A 20756-nucleotide genomic window follows, 5' to 3' on the forward strand; every position below is an offset into this window, starting at 1 on the left:
AGACACTGCTATTTTGACAAGTGGAGAAGATTTGTAATTTGGTGCCAGTCAAAACAAATAAACCCTATAGAATGTTGTACTTCACACATTCTAAATTATTTACTCCACTTGTTGGATTCGGGGTTAGTATTCAACTGTTTAAAGGTCCACCTGGCAGCTTTATCAGCCTATACCACCTCCCAAAGTAAAGTCTTGTGGTGGAAAGTGCCGGTCATTTAGGCATTTATGGAGTGAATAAAGAGGCTCCACCCTCCAATTTCTAATCCCCCGCCAGGATGGGATCTCAATGTAATACTGGCAAAGCTCATGGGACCCCCCTTCGAGCCTATGCACCAGTCGAGTCTTAAACACCTGACCTACAAGACTGCCTTCTTAGTGGCTATTACTTCCATAAGAAGAGTGAATTACAAGCCTTATCAGTGCAGGACCCTTTCTTTATTGTCCATAAAGATAAATTGCTTTTACGTACTTACTCATCCTAGGTTTTCCCCTAAATTAATTTCTAAATTCCACGTAAACCAGTCCATTGAGCTCCCTGCTTTCATTCAGAATCCAACTAGCTCAGCTGAGGTTAAACTCCACACACTAGATGTGAGGAGAGTGGTCCTCTACTACGTAGACAAGACCAGACCACTTAGAAAGACAGATCAACTCTTTGTCTCCATAGCAACAGGCAGAGGGGGACCGCATTTCCAAGAATGCTATCTCCAGATGGATAGCCAGATGTATACAACTATGCTATTCATTATCAAATAAAACGCTGCCTTTCACGCCAAGAGCTCATTCCACACGGAGCACAGGAGCTACTCTGACTTTTATTGCAAATGTACCCTTAGACAGCATTTGCAAAGCAGCTACATGGAGCTCAGTACATACTTTCACTCAGCATTAATGCATTGACACACATTCCAAAGCAGATGCACAGGTGCGACAAGCTGTTTAAAAAAAATCTATTTGCCGCTGCTCCTTCTCACAACCCACCACTGTCTCATAGCGCTGCTCGCTAATCTATGCATACCAGGTGATCTAAGCAGATTCCACAAGCCTCAGAAGGGATACATTATTCACGATGATCGTATTTCTGATGCTTGTATCTGCTTAGATTCACATGCGCCCACCCTTCCTCTCCTGGGAGAAGGTGCATAGATGTTATATGAGCTTTCTGGCTATATCTGCTTTGATACAACTGTACTCACATTACACTTCATGCAACCTCATGTCAGAACAATGCAATCTGAGGGACCCCGGACATGTGAAGGACCATGGGTACAGTGGACGTCACACTAGGGATAGCGCGCGTGCACACACACACACACACACACACACACACACTCACACTCACACTCACACTCACACTCACACTCACACTCACACTCACACTCTCACTCTCACTCTCACAAACTCACTCTCACACCCTCAGTGAGATAGGGCCTCATCACGAGTCTGGTGGTAACCCTTAAATGCGGCGGTAGTGCTATTACCGCCGCATTTAAGGGTCCATGGCTTTGGTGGATTTCCCCCCACCTGTTAGCTGGGGGTAAATCCGCCGAAAATTTGCATTATTACCGCCGGCGGGAAATCCATCGGCGGTAAGAGCGCAAATTTTCCCCATTGAGCCCAATGGGGAATGGGGCATTCCCGAATGGGCTCAATGGGGAATGAGGAATTACATTTCTGCCGAACTCGTGATCCGGCGCTATTAGCGCCGGGGAGTTCGGCGGTAGGGCTAATACCGCCGGTGGTAATACTGCCGGCGTTACCGCCAAAGTCGTGATCAGGCCCATAGTAACCTTAACTTTACGAAAAATCTAAAATATATACACACTTTATTGTAACTATCTCTAACCAAAACGTGATGTCTTCAAACCTTCATAATACCAATGTTAAGGTTTAACATATTATTAAACATAAAAGCAACATTCACAGTAAACAATACCTAAAATAAAACTACATCAACCCAACCCTGTTGGAACAATATTCTATCCTCTGTTGTTTGATTGGTGTTAATGTGTTTTGTGTTCCTGAGTTCATTGAGTTTTGGTTATATGTGTGCGTGTTTGTCATTAGATTGTAAAGTATAGTTGTTTGTCGTGAAAAGTGGTATGATGATGGCAGCAAGACTACATTTTGTTGTGAGCTGGTTATTTTAGGAATTGTGGATGTAAGTGTTAAATAATTTAATATAGATTGTGATTGTAGGAGTATGTTTTGAGGTACTTTAATGTTAAGTGTGATCACATGTGACTTTTTGAGGTAATTTAATATAAAGTGTATATTATTTACGTTAATTACATGGTAATGTGTTGGGTTTTGAAAATGTATGGCATGTATGTTGTGTGTTGTAAAGGTCTAGTTATCCAATTGGGCTACCTTTTTAGATATTTGTGAAAGTGAGTTAAGTTTCCAAGATTTTAATGTAGTTTTTATTTTGTTATGTTTACTAAGAATGTCCCTTTTACGTTTAATATGTTAAACATTGATATTTGCAGTTTGTAGACTTTACCTTAAGACAGTAACCTTAACTCTTCGTCAATTTTATGTCTATACTTTTGTAATCTGATTTCTTTCCCTTTTAAAGTAACGATTGAATGTTTTGTTCAACCTTAATGTTGGTTATTTCACTGATTGTAGATTGTTCCATAGATCTTAACCTTAATTTAGAATAAATATTTTTTCACGGATTTCTATTGCTTTAAGTTACTGCATAGGTGCATAGTAGTATTTTGTGGAGGAGGGTATTCCATAGCATACAAAATGAGATCCAAATATACAACCGTTTGTCAATGAGCAACTAGACATCCCTGAACCGTTGACTTTGCCAATGCTTATTTCATAAATTTGTACCGCTTGATTGGTCATAATGTTTGGGCTATGCTTGTTATTTCATACATTTTACATGAGTGGTTGGTCATACTAATTGAAGGTACAACAACCATTTGTTTTTTAATGAAGTACAAAAGCAAATGTTTTGGCTTTGCCAATGCTTGTTATATCGTGCATTTATACTTAGTGATTGGACATAGTAATTGAAGGTATGTCCGTTTGTTTGACAATGAACAACTTCAAGTGGCAGAACTATTGGCTCTGCCAAGTCTTGTTATCGAAGGTACAACCATATGTTTGTCAATTAACAGCTACAAATGCCAAAATGAATGGCTTTGCCAAAGCTTGTTGTTTTGTACATTTCTACAGGTGTGATTGGTCATACTCATTGAATGTATAACAATTTGTCAGCGATCCACTGCAAACACCAAACCTTAAGTTGACCAATGCTTGTTATTGTGTCCATTGTTATACAGTGATTGGTCAGAGTAATTGAAGCTTTGACCATTTGTTTGTCAATAGCAATTGCAAAAGGTAAACTATTGAAATTGCCACTGCTTGTTCTTTCATACATTTTTAAACTGATTTGCTGTAGTAATTGAAGCTACAATCCTTTGTCAATGAACAACTACAAACAGCAAAACTAGTGGTTTTAGCAATGCTTGTTTTTTGTATGTATTTATATATGTGTTGGGTCATAGTTATTGAATCTATGGAATTTGTTTGTGAATGAGTACCTGCAATCACCAAAACGAATGGCTTTGACAATGCTTCTGCATTCCTACATCTTCAGACAATTAATTGGTCCTATTAATTGAATATGCATCCATTTGTTTGAGGGTGTCTGTGTCATAGAAAAGACAAAACTATGCAAACATGTAGGGAAAGCGACATGCTTTAATGTGGTTGGTGCTTATATAGCGCTGTTGGTGCCCTCAGGTTGCTTCTAAGCCCCAAGGGGAGGGGTAATAATCTGTTAGGGGGCTTAATGATACTCTTAAGTGGTGTTGTGCGGGTGTGTTGCGCTGTATGTTAGGGGCTGATGAGGGTGTGTAAGGATCAATTGAAAGTTACATAAGTTGAGCGGACAGCTAAGTCTGTTCTGTGCATGCCTTTGATGGAGAAAGAGGCGCCATAAGACAAGAGTTGGATTCTCCCACGGGCCGAAACATGCTTCTGTCTCAGGAATTGTGTACCACGACAAAAAGTGGGCAGTAATACTTAGTAACATATCATCTGTTACCAAGCGCTTTGAAACAAGGATTCCCCACACAAATTGTGCTATATAAAACAACTATATTATAGATTGTTGTATTTGAGAGTTTGCTCAGACTGTGTATTATGGCCCTTTGGGAGCTATAAAAACAACACATCTCAGTGCTTTGAGAAACCACAGCAAAAGAAATGAAATTGAAACCGCAGTGAACAGAATGACAAAAAGCTTACTTTCTGAATTATAAATTTGCTTACACTGGCCATTTAAAATATATTTAATAAACACATCAACAACCCCACAAGTCTCCTTTCCAAAGTGCACTGCCATTTGGTACTTGCAAATTCTTTTTAATAAAAATATTGTTAACATTTAGGACTCTCATGGGACTCCATTTTTGTATTAAAAAGTTGCTTGAGGAAGAGGGAACATTTAAAAATGGATGATGTGAACGACATGTAGGTCAGACTTTACAGCATACTTGCCAAAACCGGGAAACTGTAATCTTTTCAAATCATGTAGCAAAAGTTGTTTTCGAGTGGATTGTGTCCTCCAACGTATTCCTCATCTTATATGTATTCCATCCAGCTTTGCTGCTCTTCGGAAATTTTTTCGTCAGAGGGCGCAGTGCGTCGATGTCGTCGAGTCGATAGTCCCTCGAAGGCCTCCGTCGAGAGTGACGTCATCGGGTGTATAAGTGGCACGCGTGGCGCCCGTTGGCCTCAGTACCGTTTTTCCGCAGTATACGTTGCTTCGGACATTCGGCGTGCCTAGAGTTCTGTGAGAATATATAAATAACTAAATATGTCCTCGTCATCGACGCCGACCACAACCCCAAAATCAGGATTCAAAAAGTGCAAATCGTGCAGGTCAAAAATATCGATCACGGACCCGGATCGAGTGTGTTTGTGGTGCCTCGGAGAAGGCCACGACATGGAGGCCTGTACGAAGTGTCAGGCGATGACGGGGAAGGCCTTGCGAGAGAGGAGAGGAAAGCTACAGTTAGGTCGAAAAACCGACCGAAAAACCTCTAGCGTCGAGTCGAGATCCCGTGAGGAGAATTCTCCTCGACGCGAAAGGCATCAATCTAGGTCCCGTAGCGATTCCCATCACTCGTCTTCGTCAAAAAGATCGAAGAAACGACGCCAGACAAGTCTCCAAAAAAGATGAAATGCCCCATGAAACATTCGTCTGCCGAAGAGTGGGAAGCATTCAGGGTCAAAATGTTGGAGGTGTTTGAAAAAGCGAAGCCTCAGTCCGCGCCCTCTTCGGAAGCCGGCCGGGAGCTACATCGCTCTGACACTCGCGCGTCCTCGAGCCCGGGTGATCGAAAAAGGAAGGATAGGGAACCTTCCAGGACGCCGAGTGAAAAACGCTCGAGTCGAGTCGACCGCTCGAGGTCATTGACGCCGTCCCAGATCCATCATACCTCAAAGGGAAAATCTTCGAAGGTCGCCTCGACGCCCTCGAAGCAGACCCTGTCAACGACCACGGTGTCGTTGACGCCGTTATCGTCGTCGACGTCGAAACCCTCGGCGCCAAAGGCTCTAGCCAAGCCAGGGAAGCCAGAAAAAGAGAAGGATAACGTTACAAAACCTGTATTGTCCTCAGAGCCAGGTACTAGACCTCTTCCTCCTCCTCTCCCAGAGAAGGTTTTCAAGCCTCTTCCCCAGAAAGGAGTTTTTCAAATCCCTGACCTCAATTTTTGAGGAACAGGAGAGATCTAATGAGGAGAATGTACCTTTTGGGCTGGAATATGGCACCCCAAATGTCCCAGAATGCTTGATTTCAGAAGAAAGCAGAATGAGGGACTTGGTGGAATCATTGCACAATACAAGTGGCATTGACACATCTCCTGAAAACGACTTTGGCAGACCAGAACCAGTCCATCATACCGTCAATTAATGACAAAGGTAGTAGATTACTTAGGATGGGCTAGACCATCAGCCCAATTCATCCAGGATGATTTAACAGATATTTTGGACCATGGTCCCACCGAAGACCCAGTACCACCCTTTCAAGTAGCCCTGCAAAATAGGGTGGCCAAGAATTGGGAAACTCCGATTCTATTCCTCCGGTAAATAAATCCCTCACCTCAAAATACCGCCCGGCCAGTAGAGTCTGGTCATACAGGCAGCCACAGCTTCTAACAAATTTGCATACCCTTCTATCCCTCCAGACTGGGATGATAAGCGTGTGGATGGTTGGGCACGGAACGTATTTTGAGCCGGGAGCATGGCATTAAAATCTGCCGACTCCACATGTGCCTTGGCAAAATTTTCGTACACTCTTTGGGAGTGCATTGCAATGGCGGCGGAGCACATACCAGAAGGGGAAGAAAGGGAAGGGTTCCTAGCCATCGTTAGAGATGGAAAGGAAGCCATGCAGGAATCCCTTCAATCTGGATTGCACACTGGGGATAGTGTAAGCAGGTCCATAGGCACTAGCACGGTAATGCGCAGATTAGCGTGGTTACGGAAGTCGGGTTTTGCATCTGACGTACAGAACCGCCCTCTGAACATGCCTTTTGAGGGGTCTCACCTTTTTGGCAACAAGGCTGACGAGAGCCTTGAGAGGTTGCAGACCTCAAAGGCAGCTGCCAAATCTTTAGGAGCTGCTATTAGGCAACCTCAGCCTTTTTGTGCGCAAGGACAGTCATGGAGGGGACGATACTATCGTTCCTACACCTCATATGGAAAGGCGAGAGGAATGGCCAGTCAAAGGGGCCAGAAAAAGAACACTCGTGGTGGACGAGGAAAACGTGCTAAACCAGCTCCAGCTGCAGCCTCTCTGCCATCAGCGGCGGCAACATCCACCACAAAACCGCTTTGAGGACTTGCATCACAAAACACCTGCAGGGGCAGGCTGTCGCAGCATCTGCAAGAATGGCAAGCCATTACTTCAGATGTTTGGGCTCTAGAAATAATAGCCCAAGGTTACTGCCTTCCTTTTCTAACGCAACCTCAAAGCAATCCACCAGGGAGACACCCGTTGAAGTCTTCAAACCTGCTCCTACAGCAGGAAGTTTTAACCCTGCTGGAGAAAGGTGCTATAGAACCAGTACCTGCAGCGGAAAGGAACAAGGGATGGTACTCCACGTATTTTTTGATCCCCAAAAAGAACGGAGGATTGAGACCCATTTTGGACTTAAGAAACTTGAACAAGTTCCTCAGAAAGGACAAGTTCACAATGGTTACCCTTTCTCAGATCCTTCAGGCCCTTCAACTTCAGGACTGGTTGGTGTCATTGGACCTCTAGGATGCTTATTTTCATGTGCCGATACATCTCAAACACAGAAAATACCTGAGGTTCGTAGTTGGCGACTCACATTATCAGTTTCGAGTCCTGCCATTCGGGTTGACCTCCGCCTGAGGGTCTTCACTAAGTTAATGGTAGTGGTGGCAGCGCACCTCAGAAGAGGGGGGATTCATATCTACCCCTACCTGGATGATTGGTTGATCAGAGCGCGTTCTGCTGAGCAAGCACTGGATCATCTGAAAGTCACCTGCCACTTCCTCCACAAACTGGGCTTCTCCCTCAATTTCAAGAAGTCACAGGTGACACCTTCCCAACAGCTTCAGTACATAGGAGCTGTATTAGACACGTCCTTGGGAAAGAGTTCGCCTCCCACGTCGAGGGCTCAAGACATTCTTCAGATGGTTTACAAATTTCAAAATGCCCAAAATCTCCAGGCTTATGACTTTTTAAGGTTGCTCGGCCTCATGGCATCCTGCATCTTCCTGGTGCCAGAGGCACGCTTGAGGATGAGATCCCTCCAATGGGCTCTAAAGACTGAGTGGTCTCAATTTTCAGGTCAAATGACGGATCTCCTTCAGATTCCGAACAGGGTCCGACAAGATCTTTTATGGTGGACCTGTACAGAGAACATCCTAAAAGGAGAAGCTTTTCGGCAACCATGGCCGGGGATCACAGTAGTGTCGGACACCTCACTCATGGGTTGGGGAGCTCATGTCAATGATTTGACAATCAACGGTCGTTGGTCTCCATCAGAGTCCAAACTATATATCAACCTTTTAGAGCTGAGGGCGATCAGACTAGCGCTGAAGGCCTTCCTGCCATCTGCCAGGGGAAAGAATGTCCTGATAATGACGGACAATACGGTGGCCATGCATTACCTAAACACAAGAGGAGGTGTGGGGTCACTACCTCTGTGCAGAGAGGCAATGCAGCTCTGGTATTGGGCAATTCAGGAGGGAATCTCTTTAACGGCAATTCATCTAGCCGGGGAAGAGAACATGATGGCAGATGCTCTGAGCAGGCAGAGCACGGTATCCCACGAATGGGAACTGGCTCAGGAAGTCATTCAAGAGATCTTTGCCCTTTGGGTAACCCCTCAAGTAGACCTGTTTGCAACCGGAATCAACCGGAAATGCGAAAGGTATTGCTCAAGGGAATTTCCCCGGAGAGGAGCCCTGGGGGACGCGTTCTTAGTAGAGTGGAATTTCCCACTATTGTACGCGTTCCCTCTGATTCCCGTCATTCCTCAGGTCATCAGGAGGCTGAGAAGGTTTCGGAGCCGCACAATCCTAATTGCCCCGGATTGGGCCAGGAGAACGTGGTACCCGGACCTTGACATGTCCATCTGTCCTCCAGTACGTCTTCCTCAGAGAGAGAACCTTCTCTCTCAAATGGAGGGTCAGGTTCTCCATCCAGAGGTCAAAACGCTCAACCTTCATGCTTGGTATCTGAAAGGCTGAGATATAGGGATTGGAACTTTCCAGATGACGTTATGGAGGTGTTGCTTTCGGCAAGAAGGCCAGCAACAAAGTCTCTATACCGTTGCAGTTGGAAAAAGTTTTGCAACTGGTGCAGAGAAAACAATGTCAATCATTTTCTATGTTCTATTCTGGAAGTATTATCTTCCTTTCTGACCCTAGCACATAGAGGTCTGAATATCGGAACAATAAAAGGTTACCTTGCGGCGCTTTCCATTTTCAAACGCTCATCGGAAGAATGCTCCTACTTCAAAATTCCTTTGATAATACAATTCTTAAAAGGACTCACTAATGTGTTTCCTCCTCACCCTTTTCAAGTACTGATCTGGGATCTAAATTTCGGCCTAAAATTCTTAATGTGTGCTCCTTTTGAGCCTATGCACACCTGTCCATTAAGATTACTAACGTGGAAAACAGCCTTCTTGGTTGCTCTAACATCAGCAAGAATAGTGAGCGAATTGCAGGCACTGTCTTCTGGGCCACCCTATACTGTGTTCCATAAGGACAGAGTTGTGTTGAGGGTAAAACCATCATTTTTACCGAAAGTAATATCTGATTTTCATTTAAGTCAGAAAATTGTCTTACCTGCATTCTATCCTCCACCCCATCCTTCGAAGGAGGAGGAAAGATTACACAGGTTGGATCCAAAAAGAGATTTAAGCTTTTACATCTCTAGACTTTCCAGACTTAGAGTGAACAACCAGCTGTTTATAGGTTACACAGGAAGGAAACTGGGTCAATCGGTGACAAAACAGACAATTTCACGCTGCATCGTGCTTTGCATTTCAGAATGCTACAGACTAGCTCAAAAAGACCCTCCGGGGAAGGGTTAAGGGCTCATTCCACCAGAGGCATCGCCTCCTCCACGGCCCTTCAAAGAGGTGTTCCAATAAGATCCATTTGCGAAGCAGCAACTTGGTCTTCGCTACACACCTTCTCCAAATTCTATAACCTGGATGCTTCCCAGTCTAGGGAGCTAACCTTTTGGAAAAGCAGTACTATACTCAGCATTCTAAGAGTATAGAAAAATCTACCCCCTCCTCCACAGGAATTGTCCATACTGCTTTGGGAGTCTGTCTAAGATGAGGAATAGGTTGGAAGACACAATCCACTCGAAGAACAAGTTACTTACCAATTGGTAACGTTCTTTCGATTGGATGTTCCTTCAACGTATTCCTCATCACCCTCCCAGCCTTACCCCTCTGTAGATTTTTCAGGGTTATTGCCATCTCAAATCTCGCAAGTCTCATACCGGTCTGCCGGCACAGTCTACACAGTACAAGATCAAAGATAAAAAGGGGAAAAACAGAACTGAGGCCAACGGGTGCCGCGCGTGCTACTTATACACCCGATGACTTCACTCTCGATGGAGGCCTTCAAGGGACCATTGACTCGACGACATTGATGCACGGCATCCCTCTGCCGAAAACATTTCCAAAGAGCAGCAAAGCTGGATGGAATACATCTAACATGAGGAATACGTTGGAGGAACATCCAATCGAAAGAATGTTACCAGTTGGTAAGTAACTTGTTCATCTCTGATTGATGCCATATGCACAGTATATTCCATAACACATTAGTTATGAAAGTGTCAGACTCCAATCTACTTCTTTTCTGTGAGAAGTGATATTTAAGACAATGTACCTTACTGTCTGCTGTGGGCATGTTGTAAAGATTTGTACATACTTTATCTCCAGGACACTGACTTAGTACCCAGTGACATCGCAGCAGGTATGACTCTTCTGCATCAGGAGCAGGATAAAGTGGATCTTTGCAAGGACCCAGATGAAGTAGTATGTCTTTCTCCATCAACATCTATGGTAAGTAACGCTACATGACATCTACCTAACCAGTGATTCAGCCCATGAATTGTTCCCTGTACATGTAATCCAGTCCAAAATTGGTGCTAACATAATACAACAAATATAGTTTATGATGTGCATCTGTCTTTTTAATATAGTGATGTTTTCTGTTGGAGTGGTTTAGATAGACCCGGAACTAGGCGACGTAGATTCATAGATCACAGTAAATAGGAAACCATTAACAGAAAGGTTATGTTCAGAGCATTATTGCAGCACATCAGTGTAAAGATGTTGAACTCCATGGTTTATATACATAATAATTTAATAGACAAATCTGCTTATGAGCGTTTCTGAATAAGAAGTTTGATGAGACAGAGTGTCTGGCAAAAGCATGATTCAATCACAATTGAATTGATTATACTAGCGCTTTTGGTCTTAAGAACAGCTTTCTTATAATATGCACCACCTGATGAAGAAATCTGTTGGACTTCGAAAGCTGCTTTCTTCCATTTATGCATAGTATTTTCATTTAGTCCAATAAAGGGTATCAAAACCTGTATCTCGTATGCTTTTAAAACGTAAGGTTACACTTTTTTCTTTGCACTGCAAAATTCTTTGGCAATTCAATAAAACATAATGAAATTGCAACACCAAATATTGCCACAGAAAGAGTGCAAGTGCATGATATTACGTGCAAACAGACTGGGCATTTCAAATTAGTAGCAAAAGTGTAACTATGCAATGTGAATACATTAAAAAAGCATGTGAAACATTAAAAAACACAAGATAAAGTGAGGAAGGACGGTATCCAGTGAGGCTACAAAATTAAAAATAGCAAATACAATTTTTAACAAATAGATAATTCCAAAAAATACCCAATTTTTTATTGAAATGTAAATGGAGTTGGAGTAAAGGGGTAAAAAGGGGTCGGTGGGTTTAGAAGCACCGGGAAATGGGGGTTTGTCAAGGTGTCCACCGAGGGCCCACCCACCCAAATTAAAACATTGATATTTGTTCAGTAAAATCTATTTGGTAAAAAAGTATTCTCTGAAACTTGATTCAGTAACATCACATCGATCCAGGAAAGACATTGGGAAAGCAGGGATTGAGGAACCTACTGCTAAGGGGAGAGAAAAGCTACATCAAAATGGGTTGTGGTCACAAAACGGTGGTGAAAAAAATGTAATCGAACCAGCCAAATGATTGAAAACCTGTATATTTTGAAAATGTCCCATTCTATGCAAGCAACTTCTCACTGTTGTCCTATAGGAACGCAACACAATGCCTCCCTTCACTACTGGTCATTTGCAGTCCTTCACGACTTGCTATATACTAATTCCCCCCTAGTGCCACTGGAACAAGGGAGTGTGAGTCACAGAAGCAGAATAAGGATGGCTATGGAAAGGAGGAACCCCAGGCATCATAGTTGGATGGATCTGCTTTGTTTGCTCTTCCGTGGGACACCTATATTAGGTCAGCCACCAGATTTTGGACCAAAGGGATATCTATACCAGTGAAAGAATAGAAGGGTTTATGCAATGTCATTTGCTCCTGAGTTTTCTTGTTTCGGCCCTTCAAGGGTCAGAAGTGTTTTCTTTGCGGATCAGGTTCTCTCCCAGAATTGGGATTTTCATAGCAATTTTCAGATGAAAGATTGCATTTCTTACCTCCTCGCTGAGCACTAGAAATTTTGAGCGGTTCCTTTTGCCACATTCCACAATTAAAACAAACATATCTGTGCACCATTCTGAATTGAATGAATGCAATGTATTAGCACTTATGCTTCTGTGGAGCCTTTCCAACAATCAAATACAAAAATACAATAAGGGGAAAGGATGAACAAAGGAAAGATAGAGATTTAAAATTTGAAGTGAGGTGCTTCCATTTGTGTGTAATGTTTTAGTGTGACACCAAGCTTGAGTTTTGAGATGAGCAAGGACAATTTAGATGTAGTAGAACGGGAGAGGAAGTGGAGTGTACACTACAAGGCGTCAAGACAGAAATTTGGCATAACCAAAAAAGTTGATATGAAGAACCAAATGGAACAGCAAGGGTCTGTAAGCTATTCTGGTAAAGCAGTAACATTAGAAATTGTGGAGATGGGTGTTTTCTTTTGTTTATCATTTCTTTTATTACATCAGCTTGGCTAGGAGTCTTATTTTCACAGAAGATGATCTGCTGCAGTTCCTTTGAGGCCAGGGAGGGGCCAGCAAGTTTGAGTGGTCTGAATAAGGCTACAACAGTACGATTATTAAGATGCTCGTTTCGGGTTTTATATGATTTATCAATTTATCCTTAGTTGCTTTTCAACCTCTCGATCACTTCTTTGTACAGGACAGATTACAGTTCCATGAAGGAAGCTGTTTTAGGGAGAATGCTAGTCGATAAATGCTTCCCACCCTTTCAGTACTGTGATAAGGAAGCAAGTTTTAGCCCAAGTCCATTGCAGATCTTCTGTCTATGATTCCTTCCTTTAGCCAGGGGCTGTATTTACTGCACCACTATTACACCTGGCATCACCCCTTACTTTACAATTCATCCAAGCTAGGCCTTTACTTCTCATTGTGCCTTTGTGTTAGGTTTGCATTGGTTTCTCCACTTTGATTAATGTTATGTTTTTCTTGTTCTTACTCAGGGATTGTAATGTTTTGTCACCAGTCTTGGCATGTGTGTCTTCTGTTTCCTCCCACTTGGTCTGCTTTATCTTTGGCTTGGATCTTCCATCCTGCCTCCCAGCCATGAAGTGTGAAATTTCAGTGCTTTTGATGATTCCCTTTGTTGGCCTCAATAGACTTTCACTTCATGTTTGGGGTTGGCTCTCCACCATGTCTCCATTCTCCTTTGTGTCCTCTCTTACCTGACTGTGGACATTGCTTCCTTTTTTCTGGGTTTTATCTCATTTTATCTAGCAGCTCATCCTTGAAGGCCTGCATAATGTGAAAGTTGTTACATTTTTTTAATTTCTTTTAATCTACTGTTATTTATTTTGTCTGTATTATCTGTTTCTAATTGATTGTTATGTCTACTTTAACCTTAAGCTAGTGCTGGGTTTGTACTGCAGCCCTTGCTAAGGCCATACATATTTACAGGATAACTGGATAGGTATGCAGCAGTCTTTCAGGGGTCATGATGCTATGTTTGCAAGCCTTTCTGATGGAAGAGGCTTCAAGGGCATCACCCACTTTATTTCAAGCAGCATTTTCTTCAGACTCATCCGAAGGTAGCCCTGTCCAACGTGGCAGGAGGGGAAGCAATCTTACCTCTTGATTGTTGTACTGCTACATTCTACTTTCAGTGACTGTCGTGATCTTGCCTCTGTTGCCAAAAGGCCTCCCAAAATATGATCTAGGTTAAGTTTCTCTTTCCTCGTGAGTCGATTTTTAGGCGGTTGAGAATTTGGCTCCCTCTATGAACTTTTCTCTCTGAAACAAATAGGGTTGTTCCTTTATCTGTAACAATGAATGGCTGAAAGTGTATTCCACTAGGGAGAGCCTTAAAGAAACCCTCTCATTGTCTTGTACAGATTCATAGCCTCTCGGGATTCAGTATCAACCTCTATTTGGTAGTACCCCACAGGCTAGGCCCTAACCTCTTCCAAACTCTAGATTCTGCTTACCTTACTGAACAATTCTCAGAAACACTCTTGGCTTTGTTAGGATGCATACACAGTTACTCACTGGCTTTGGTCAGCTTCTTGGTTTTTCTGGATTGAGGTACAATTTATCCAGGTCTTTCCTCCGCTTCGTGGATTTGTCAGGGTCAAAGTGAGGTTTCCTAAAGTCTTTAGCCAGCTTCTTGGCTTTTTACAGATAAAGACACAGGTTCTCGGATGCTGATCTAGAGTCTTTCTGCTTGCTCCTGAGCTACATGACTAATGTCAGCTGAACCAGTTTGGTACTGTCCCAACACTGCTTCTGCCAGTGTCTTGTGGGATCGAAGTACTCCTTGAGCTATCTTCCAGTCAAGAGTGTTCCCCCCACTTGCTTTGCACTGGCTTCCCACGACTCACAACTGAACTGATGCTGACTTTTCTGGGTTTTCCTTCATACTCTGATATATAGATTCTTTTGATACTGGTGTTCCCTCAATTTTCTCCTGGCTTTGATGAGTCTGGTGTTATGGTTCCCCTACTCTCATTTCAGCTGACATTGAGACCAGTCTTAGGTAACCTGGTGGGGTAAGTTGAGGTCATAAAAAGGCTGTCGGCTGATTTATTTTTCAAAGCTTATCTACCTTTCACAAAAGGTTTCTTAGGTTCTCTCTTTTGTTGCATACTGGTGCCAGAGATTAACACCATGTAATAGGGATTTCTCATAGCGGCCATGTGTATCAGTCTTTATTTCAGTCTTTCATGGGCTTGGCCCCAACCACTACCAACATCTAGATTCTCCTTAATTTACTAAACATTTCTCAGAGATACTCTCTTGGCTTTCACAGGATTAAGACACATATACTTTGGTGGCGCAAAGAGATTGCATAGACAAAGATTCTGGTTGTTTTTTTAAATTTTATTTTCCAATTTTAAAGGTCAGTATCAAACGTCTGAGTAACTTCCTTAATCTGGTCAAAAACACTTTCAATTTGGTACTTTCTATTCAGGAGTTTTCATATCTTAGTTTCCCTCATCTTGCCATGTTTCGTAGTGTTCCTTCATAATTTCTTGTTGAACTTCTTGTTCTTCCTGGGCTACTCTGTGAACTTCACCCTCTTTAGTCATACCACTTATTTTGCTTAAATCCAAAAGTTCCTAATGCAAGAGGTCTTTAGTTATTTCTTCTTAGATTCTTCTAAATTAAAAACCCTCTTTGGCTTTGGAAGCTGTCATAATTCTTTGAAAATTCACAGGGTACTCCCCTCATATATCTTGTATGCTTAGGTGGCTCTTGAGAATCTTTTAGCCCAGGTCAGGTCTCCTATTCTTGAAATGGGCAATGCACTCGTTAAGCTTTCAGATTTTCTCTACAGCTTTCTAAGCACCTTACTTATACAACAAGGACTTGCAAAGACTTTTTAAAACCTTTTCCTTGAAGGGTGTGTCTTGGTTTCTTGTGGCAGGTGCGACTCAAGACTCACTAACACTTCATCAAGCAAGAGTTTCTTTGCTTCGCAAGGCTTCCTGGGTTAAGTGCTGAACTCACCACTTTAGCACGTCATTGTCAAGTGCTTGTTTTGTCTGCTTAACACCTTATTGTGTAAGTACTTATTTCAACTCACCAATCCCTCATATGGAAAGTTTTCTGCTCAGCTCCTTTAGAACTCTTTTTCTCAGCCATTCGTTTAGCTTTTCCAGCAACTCTGTGGTACCTGCTTATTTTGCCTGGGAATGCGCCTAAGCCAGCATTTACACCCTCACCTTTCTCTGAACATTAATTTGGCCTTACGGGCCAATTTCCTGCCAGCATAGCCCTTCGGTGCCATTTATAAGGTTACAGTAATCTCTGACTTCTAATCAGGCTGCCCAGATATCCATTTGCGATGATAGCTTTTGTTCCATCAAGAAAAACAGAATATGGAGGAAGATGATGAGGAGGCCAGTCTACTTTACCTGACTGGCCTTATGTAGCCCTAAGCCTTCAACTGAGGCAATTTCATTTTTTAACTAATAAGGGTACCACAATATCATGCACATACTTAATTATAGTATTAAATTGATTTACTGTATAATGTTTAATAGTGGAAAACAACATCCCAAAATCTGCACATCTACAAAGTCTGAATGCACACCGGGCAACTTCTTTTCATATTTTTAATCCAAATTATAATACAAAAGAACAGAAATGAGTGTAACATGGAAACCCTGACATAAACACATTATTCGAAGGGATTGTGTCCTCTGACATATTCGTTATCAATGATATTTGTGTCTCCAGCTTGCTGGCCTCGGAAAAATGTTTTCCCAGTAGAGTGCGCTGTGCGTCGACGTCCGTCGAGTAGGTGTTCCTCGACAGCCACCGTATCGACGCCGACGTCATCATGCCTATAAATGGCCACGCACAGCTTCCGTTGCTCAGTTCCGTTTTTCCGCGGTTCGTGTGCCTCGGAATACCGTTAGCTCAGTTCGTCAGTCGAAATATATTCATATTTCCTCGAAAACCGACTCGTACTCGATGGCTTCCTCATCTGATCCGACGACTCCTCGGTCCGGTTTCAAAAAATGCCGAGACTGTGGGAAGAAAATGTCATTGACGGATCCTCACAGGATCTGTTTGTGGTGTCTGGGAATCGAACACCAGTGTTCGGAGTGTGAGGAATGCCTATCCATGACGGCGAAAGCCTTGAAGGAGCATAAGGGGAAGCTCGAGAGAGGTAAGTCAGTTTTAACTTCCTCGAAAGTTTCCGCGGTAGAGTCGAGACATTCGTCTCCTCACCGTCGAAAGCATTCTCGGTCTAGGTCTCGAAGTGGCTCCCACCACTCGTCGAGGTCTAGAAACTCGAAAAAGAGACGTAGAAGATCTCATTTGTCGTCGTCTTCTAGTTCCCCTGAAAGAGTAAATTGCCCCACAAAACACAGCTCTCAGGCTGAGTGGGAGGAATTCAGAAAAAAGATGCTAAGCGTCTTCGAGAAAGCGGCCTCGACCCCCTCGAAGTCAGCTGAGGGTGATACCCGGGTGAAAAGCCCAAAAAATCTAAACGCCGCGAGTCGAAGCACCCGGCGAAAGAGTCGACCCGAAAGCGCCATGAGCCATCGGGAAGTAAAGCATCTTCGACGCCATCGTCGAAAGCCCCTTCGAAGCATAGATCGGCGCCATCGACACCGTTATCGAAGGGTTCTTCGACGCATCCATCGATGTAGTCGGCATCGACGCCGATAAAAGAAAAACCCACGGCTACTCCACAGCCAACGGTTACACCGAGAGCCTCCGACATGACGTTGAGAATGTCGTCGACATCCTCGAGCAGGATTCCGATCCTCTCGAGTTCTTCGAGGCCTCTTCCAGTTTTCTCGACGCCTTTGTTGGCACCTTCGACGATTTTTACATCGGCGTCGACAACATCGACCTTTTCAAGGCCACTGCTTTAGAGATGGGTTTTATACCATTTCACAGGCCAGAGCATCCCCCCTTAACTTCAATTTACGAAGAAAGGGAAGATTCTGATCAAGAAAGGCCTTTTGGGCGGCAGAGGACCACATCACCTGACCCAGAGACTTTTGCCTCTGAGGAAAGAAGGTTGAAAGACCTTCAGGATGCATTACAGGAATCAAGTGGCCTAGACACTTCCCCAGAAGTGGAATTTGTCAAACCAGACCCATGGGAACATGCTGAAACCCCTTATAGAACTCTTATGTCAAGAATTATGGAGTTCATGGGTTGGTCTGCGCCTTCACCTGTTTTTCAACAGGATGACCTCACAGATATTCTGGATAAAGGTCCACAGGAGGATCCTGTGATTCCCTTTCATTCTGCTTTACAAAGAAAGATTTTAACTAACTGGGAAACTCTTGAAGTTGTCCCTGCGGTTAACAAGAAGTTGTCAGCGAAATATAGGGTATCTGCTGCTGACCCTGAATACCTATCTAAGCACCCTACTCCAGAGAGTCTGGTGGTCCAGGCTGCAACTTCATCAGGCAGTACATCTGCATACCCCACTGCTCCACAGGATAGGGATGATAAAAAATATGATGCCATGGCTAAGAAAGTCTTCTCGGCCTGTAGCATGGCTTTAAAATCTATTAATGCGACTTGTACGCTCGCTATGTTCAGCCACACTCTTTGGGAGTGTGCTTCATCAGCGGCTGACTGCCTCCAGGAAGGAGAAGAAAGGGACGAATTTTTAAATATCATCAGAGATGGTAAAGATGCAATGTGTGAGTCCCTTCAAACTGGCATTGATTCTGCGGACAGTATCAACAGGGCCATGGCGGTTGTTAGGCAGAATCCTGTGCAGTTCCCTCTGGGACCACTGCAAAAGATTTAGGACTACAGGTGTTGGCAGTAAACCCACTTGGTAGCAGTCTGTACCACACAGATTCACTGTGGTAGCTGTGGCTGAGCAGTCGGACTTCCCTCAAGAAGAGTTAGGCAGTATATAGAGGATACAGGATGGGTACAGAGGCACAGTAGTACAAGCAAACACTGACCAGAGCTAGGTGTAAAAGTATATACTTATTTATTTTAAAGGCACACTCATAAATTACACTAGCACAGAAAAAGGTAAGTAAGTCAAAACACAGTCACTATTACTTGTATGTACATCCCTAGTCATTTGTTGGACAAGTCTAAATTAACACCACTTATTTCCAAACAGAGGTGAGCGCTTAACGTTAGATGGCACTCCAACAAGTTATTGAAAAAGGGAGGGAAAAGGCAGAAGTAATGAAAGCAGCAAGGTAAAACACTTTTCACATAAGGTTAGAAAGGCAGTCAATTGTGGAACAAGGAGAATTGATTCGAGGCCCGCTTTAGAGAGAGCCAGGCGAAAATATGCCCAAGATCACACAATGTCACAAGTCTTTGCAGGTGAGTAGAAAAGGTTTTACTGAGTTTAGAAAAAGTTTAGTTAGGGTGTCCCAGGCTTACCCAGGTTCGAGAGCCGACGGCTAAATCTACCCTGTACAATCGGTGGCAAGGGAAGCCGGGCGGAACACAGTACCTTTAATAGTGGAGAGGATCCTCCAGCGGTGGCAGTTGTTCCTGGTAGTGGGTGCAAGTCGCGGCATCGTCCAGAGGAAGAGGGGATCTCAACGTGGAGGAAAGCTGAAGGTCGTTGCACTACCAGGGATGAGACCAGCCGTGGAGTTTTCCGGTTACAAAGGATTTTACCCCTATTTCGCGGTTGAGGTAAAAAGTGGTATCCCGGTTGCCGGGGTGCTTGGCACAGGCAAGGCGGCCACGAGATGCTTCGGGACGGCGAAAAGAAGGCAGCAACTGGTTGTCCCCACCAGTTAAGGGAAGAAGACTCTCCGGCGGGAGATCTCATCTGTCGTCGGGAAAAGTGGTGAGACGGTTCCGCAGGGCTCCACCGGTGGTGTCGTCTTGGCAGGTCGGCTCGGCTTCTCCCTCTTCGGCTTCTTAGGTCCTGTGGCGACTTCTGAAGAACCAGTCCCAAAAACCCTGCTTTTATGCAGCAAACCCCCATTCATACAGCCTAGCTGTCACTCAAAACATGCTAAGTGGTGAGCGGTGTGGCTCACCACTTGGGCCAATCACACCAGAGTGCGACTTGAGTTGGCAAGGCAACTCAGTCCAGGGTGCCTAAACCCCCTCCCACACCCCCTGTGGTACCCAGACAGAATGGCACCACTTTGGAGGGCTTCTGTGCAGAAGCCCGCCAAAAGTGGAACAAAGGCTCGACTCGGGTTCAGGGTTACTGAAGTGAACCTAGACGCCATTTTGGCGGCGAGTTCTGGCAAAAAATCCCAACCGGTGAATTTATATTAAATAAATAAACCGCTGGTATCTTTAACATTGCACCAAAAAGTGGTGCATTAAAAACAATGGGAAATCCCATTGGGAAATATTCCGGTGGAATATTTCCGTGGTATCCACTGCCACCAGCCAGAACTCGGCGAGGGGGGACGGGACAGTACCCCCTCGACAACAGACCCAGGGGCAATCTAATTGCCCCTACCAGTACTTCCACAGTAAGATGGTTTGTACTGGTTAAGTTCCTAAGTTAAGACTAGTAAAGTCAATGGTGACTTTACAGACCCAGGGAGACAGTAGTCAGTCCCAGGGTGTGGAGTCTATGTTTGGGGGTCTCTATGACACCCCTGTGTTACTGCACTGAGGGTGCTGGGTAACACACATTCAAAAACCAATGATAGCTTATGGGGAAAAAATACCCCCTAGCCCATAAGCACATAGCAAGTCACAGAAACACTCTCAAGTCATGTCCAAGAGTGAGGGTAAAAGAGTCTCACTCTTGGCAGGAGAAAAAAATAAACCCCAAAAATCCAGCAAAGCTGCTGGGGGACTCACTAGGTTAGGAAATTCAGCCTAAACAGATAATTCTCCCTAACACTCGCCCCCCCAGACTAAGGGACAGGAGGATTTAATCCACTCCTGGATGAACCTCATACCTCTAGTCGATGACATACATCCTAGAGAGTCCGTCAGCATTTTGATGGTGACACCCTGAACTGTGCTCAATGGTGAAATCAAACCCTTGGAGGCAGATTGACCATCTCAATAGTTTTGGATTTTCCCCTTTCATTTGCATTAACCATCTCAAGGGTTGGTG

At 43.9% G+C, this 20756-nt stretch overlaps 1 protein-coding gene across 2 annotated transcripts in view; it reads left to right on the forward strand.

Moving 5' to 3' along the window:
• The window catches only part of DAGLB (diacylglycerol lipase beta), a 948044-nt gene that overhangs the window by 446020 nt on the left and 481268 nt on the right, over positions 1–20756 (forward strand). For both annotated transcript variants that reach the window (XM_069645622.1, XM_069645623.1), the window contains exon 5: positions 10470–10592. In XM_069645622.1, the coding sequence (XP_069501723.1) occupies positions 10470–10592 (123 nt within the window). The remainder of the gene's footprint in view (positions 1–10469; positions 10593–20756) is intronic.

Source organism: Ambystoma mexicanum, chromosome 2p (genome assembly GCF_040938575.1).
Source record: "Ambystoma mexicanum isolate Mex_15411 chromosome 2p, UKY_AmexF1_1, whole genome shotgun sequence".
NCBI classification, from domain to species: domain Eukaryota; kingdom Metazoa; phylum Chordata; class Amphibia; order Caudata; family Ambystomatidae; genus Ambystoma; species Ambystoma mexicanum.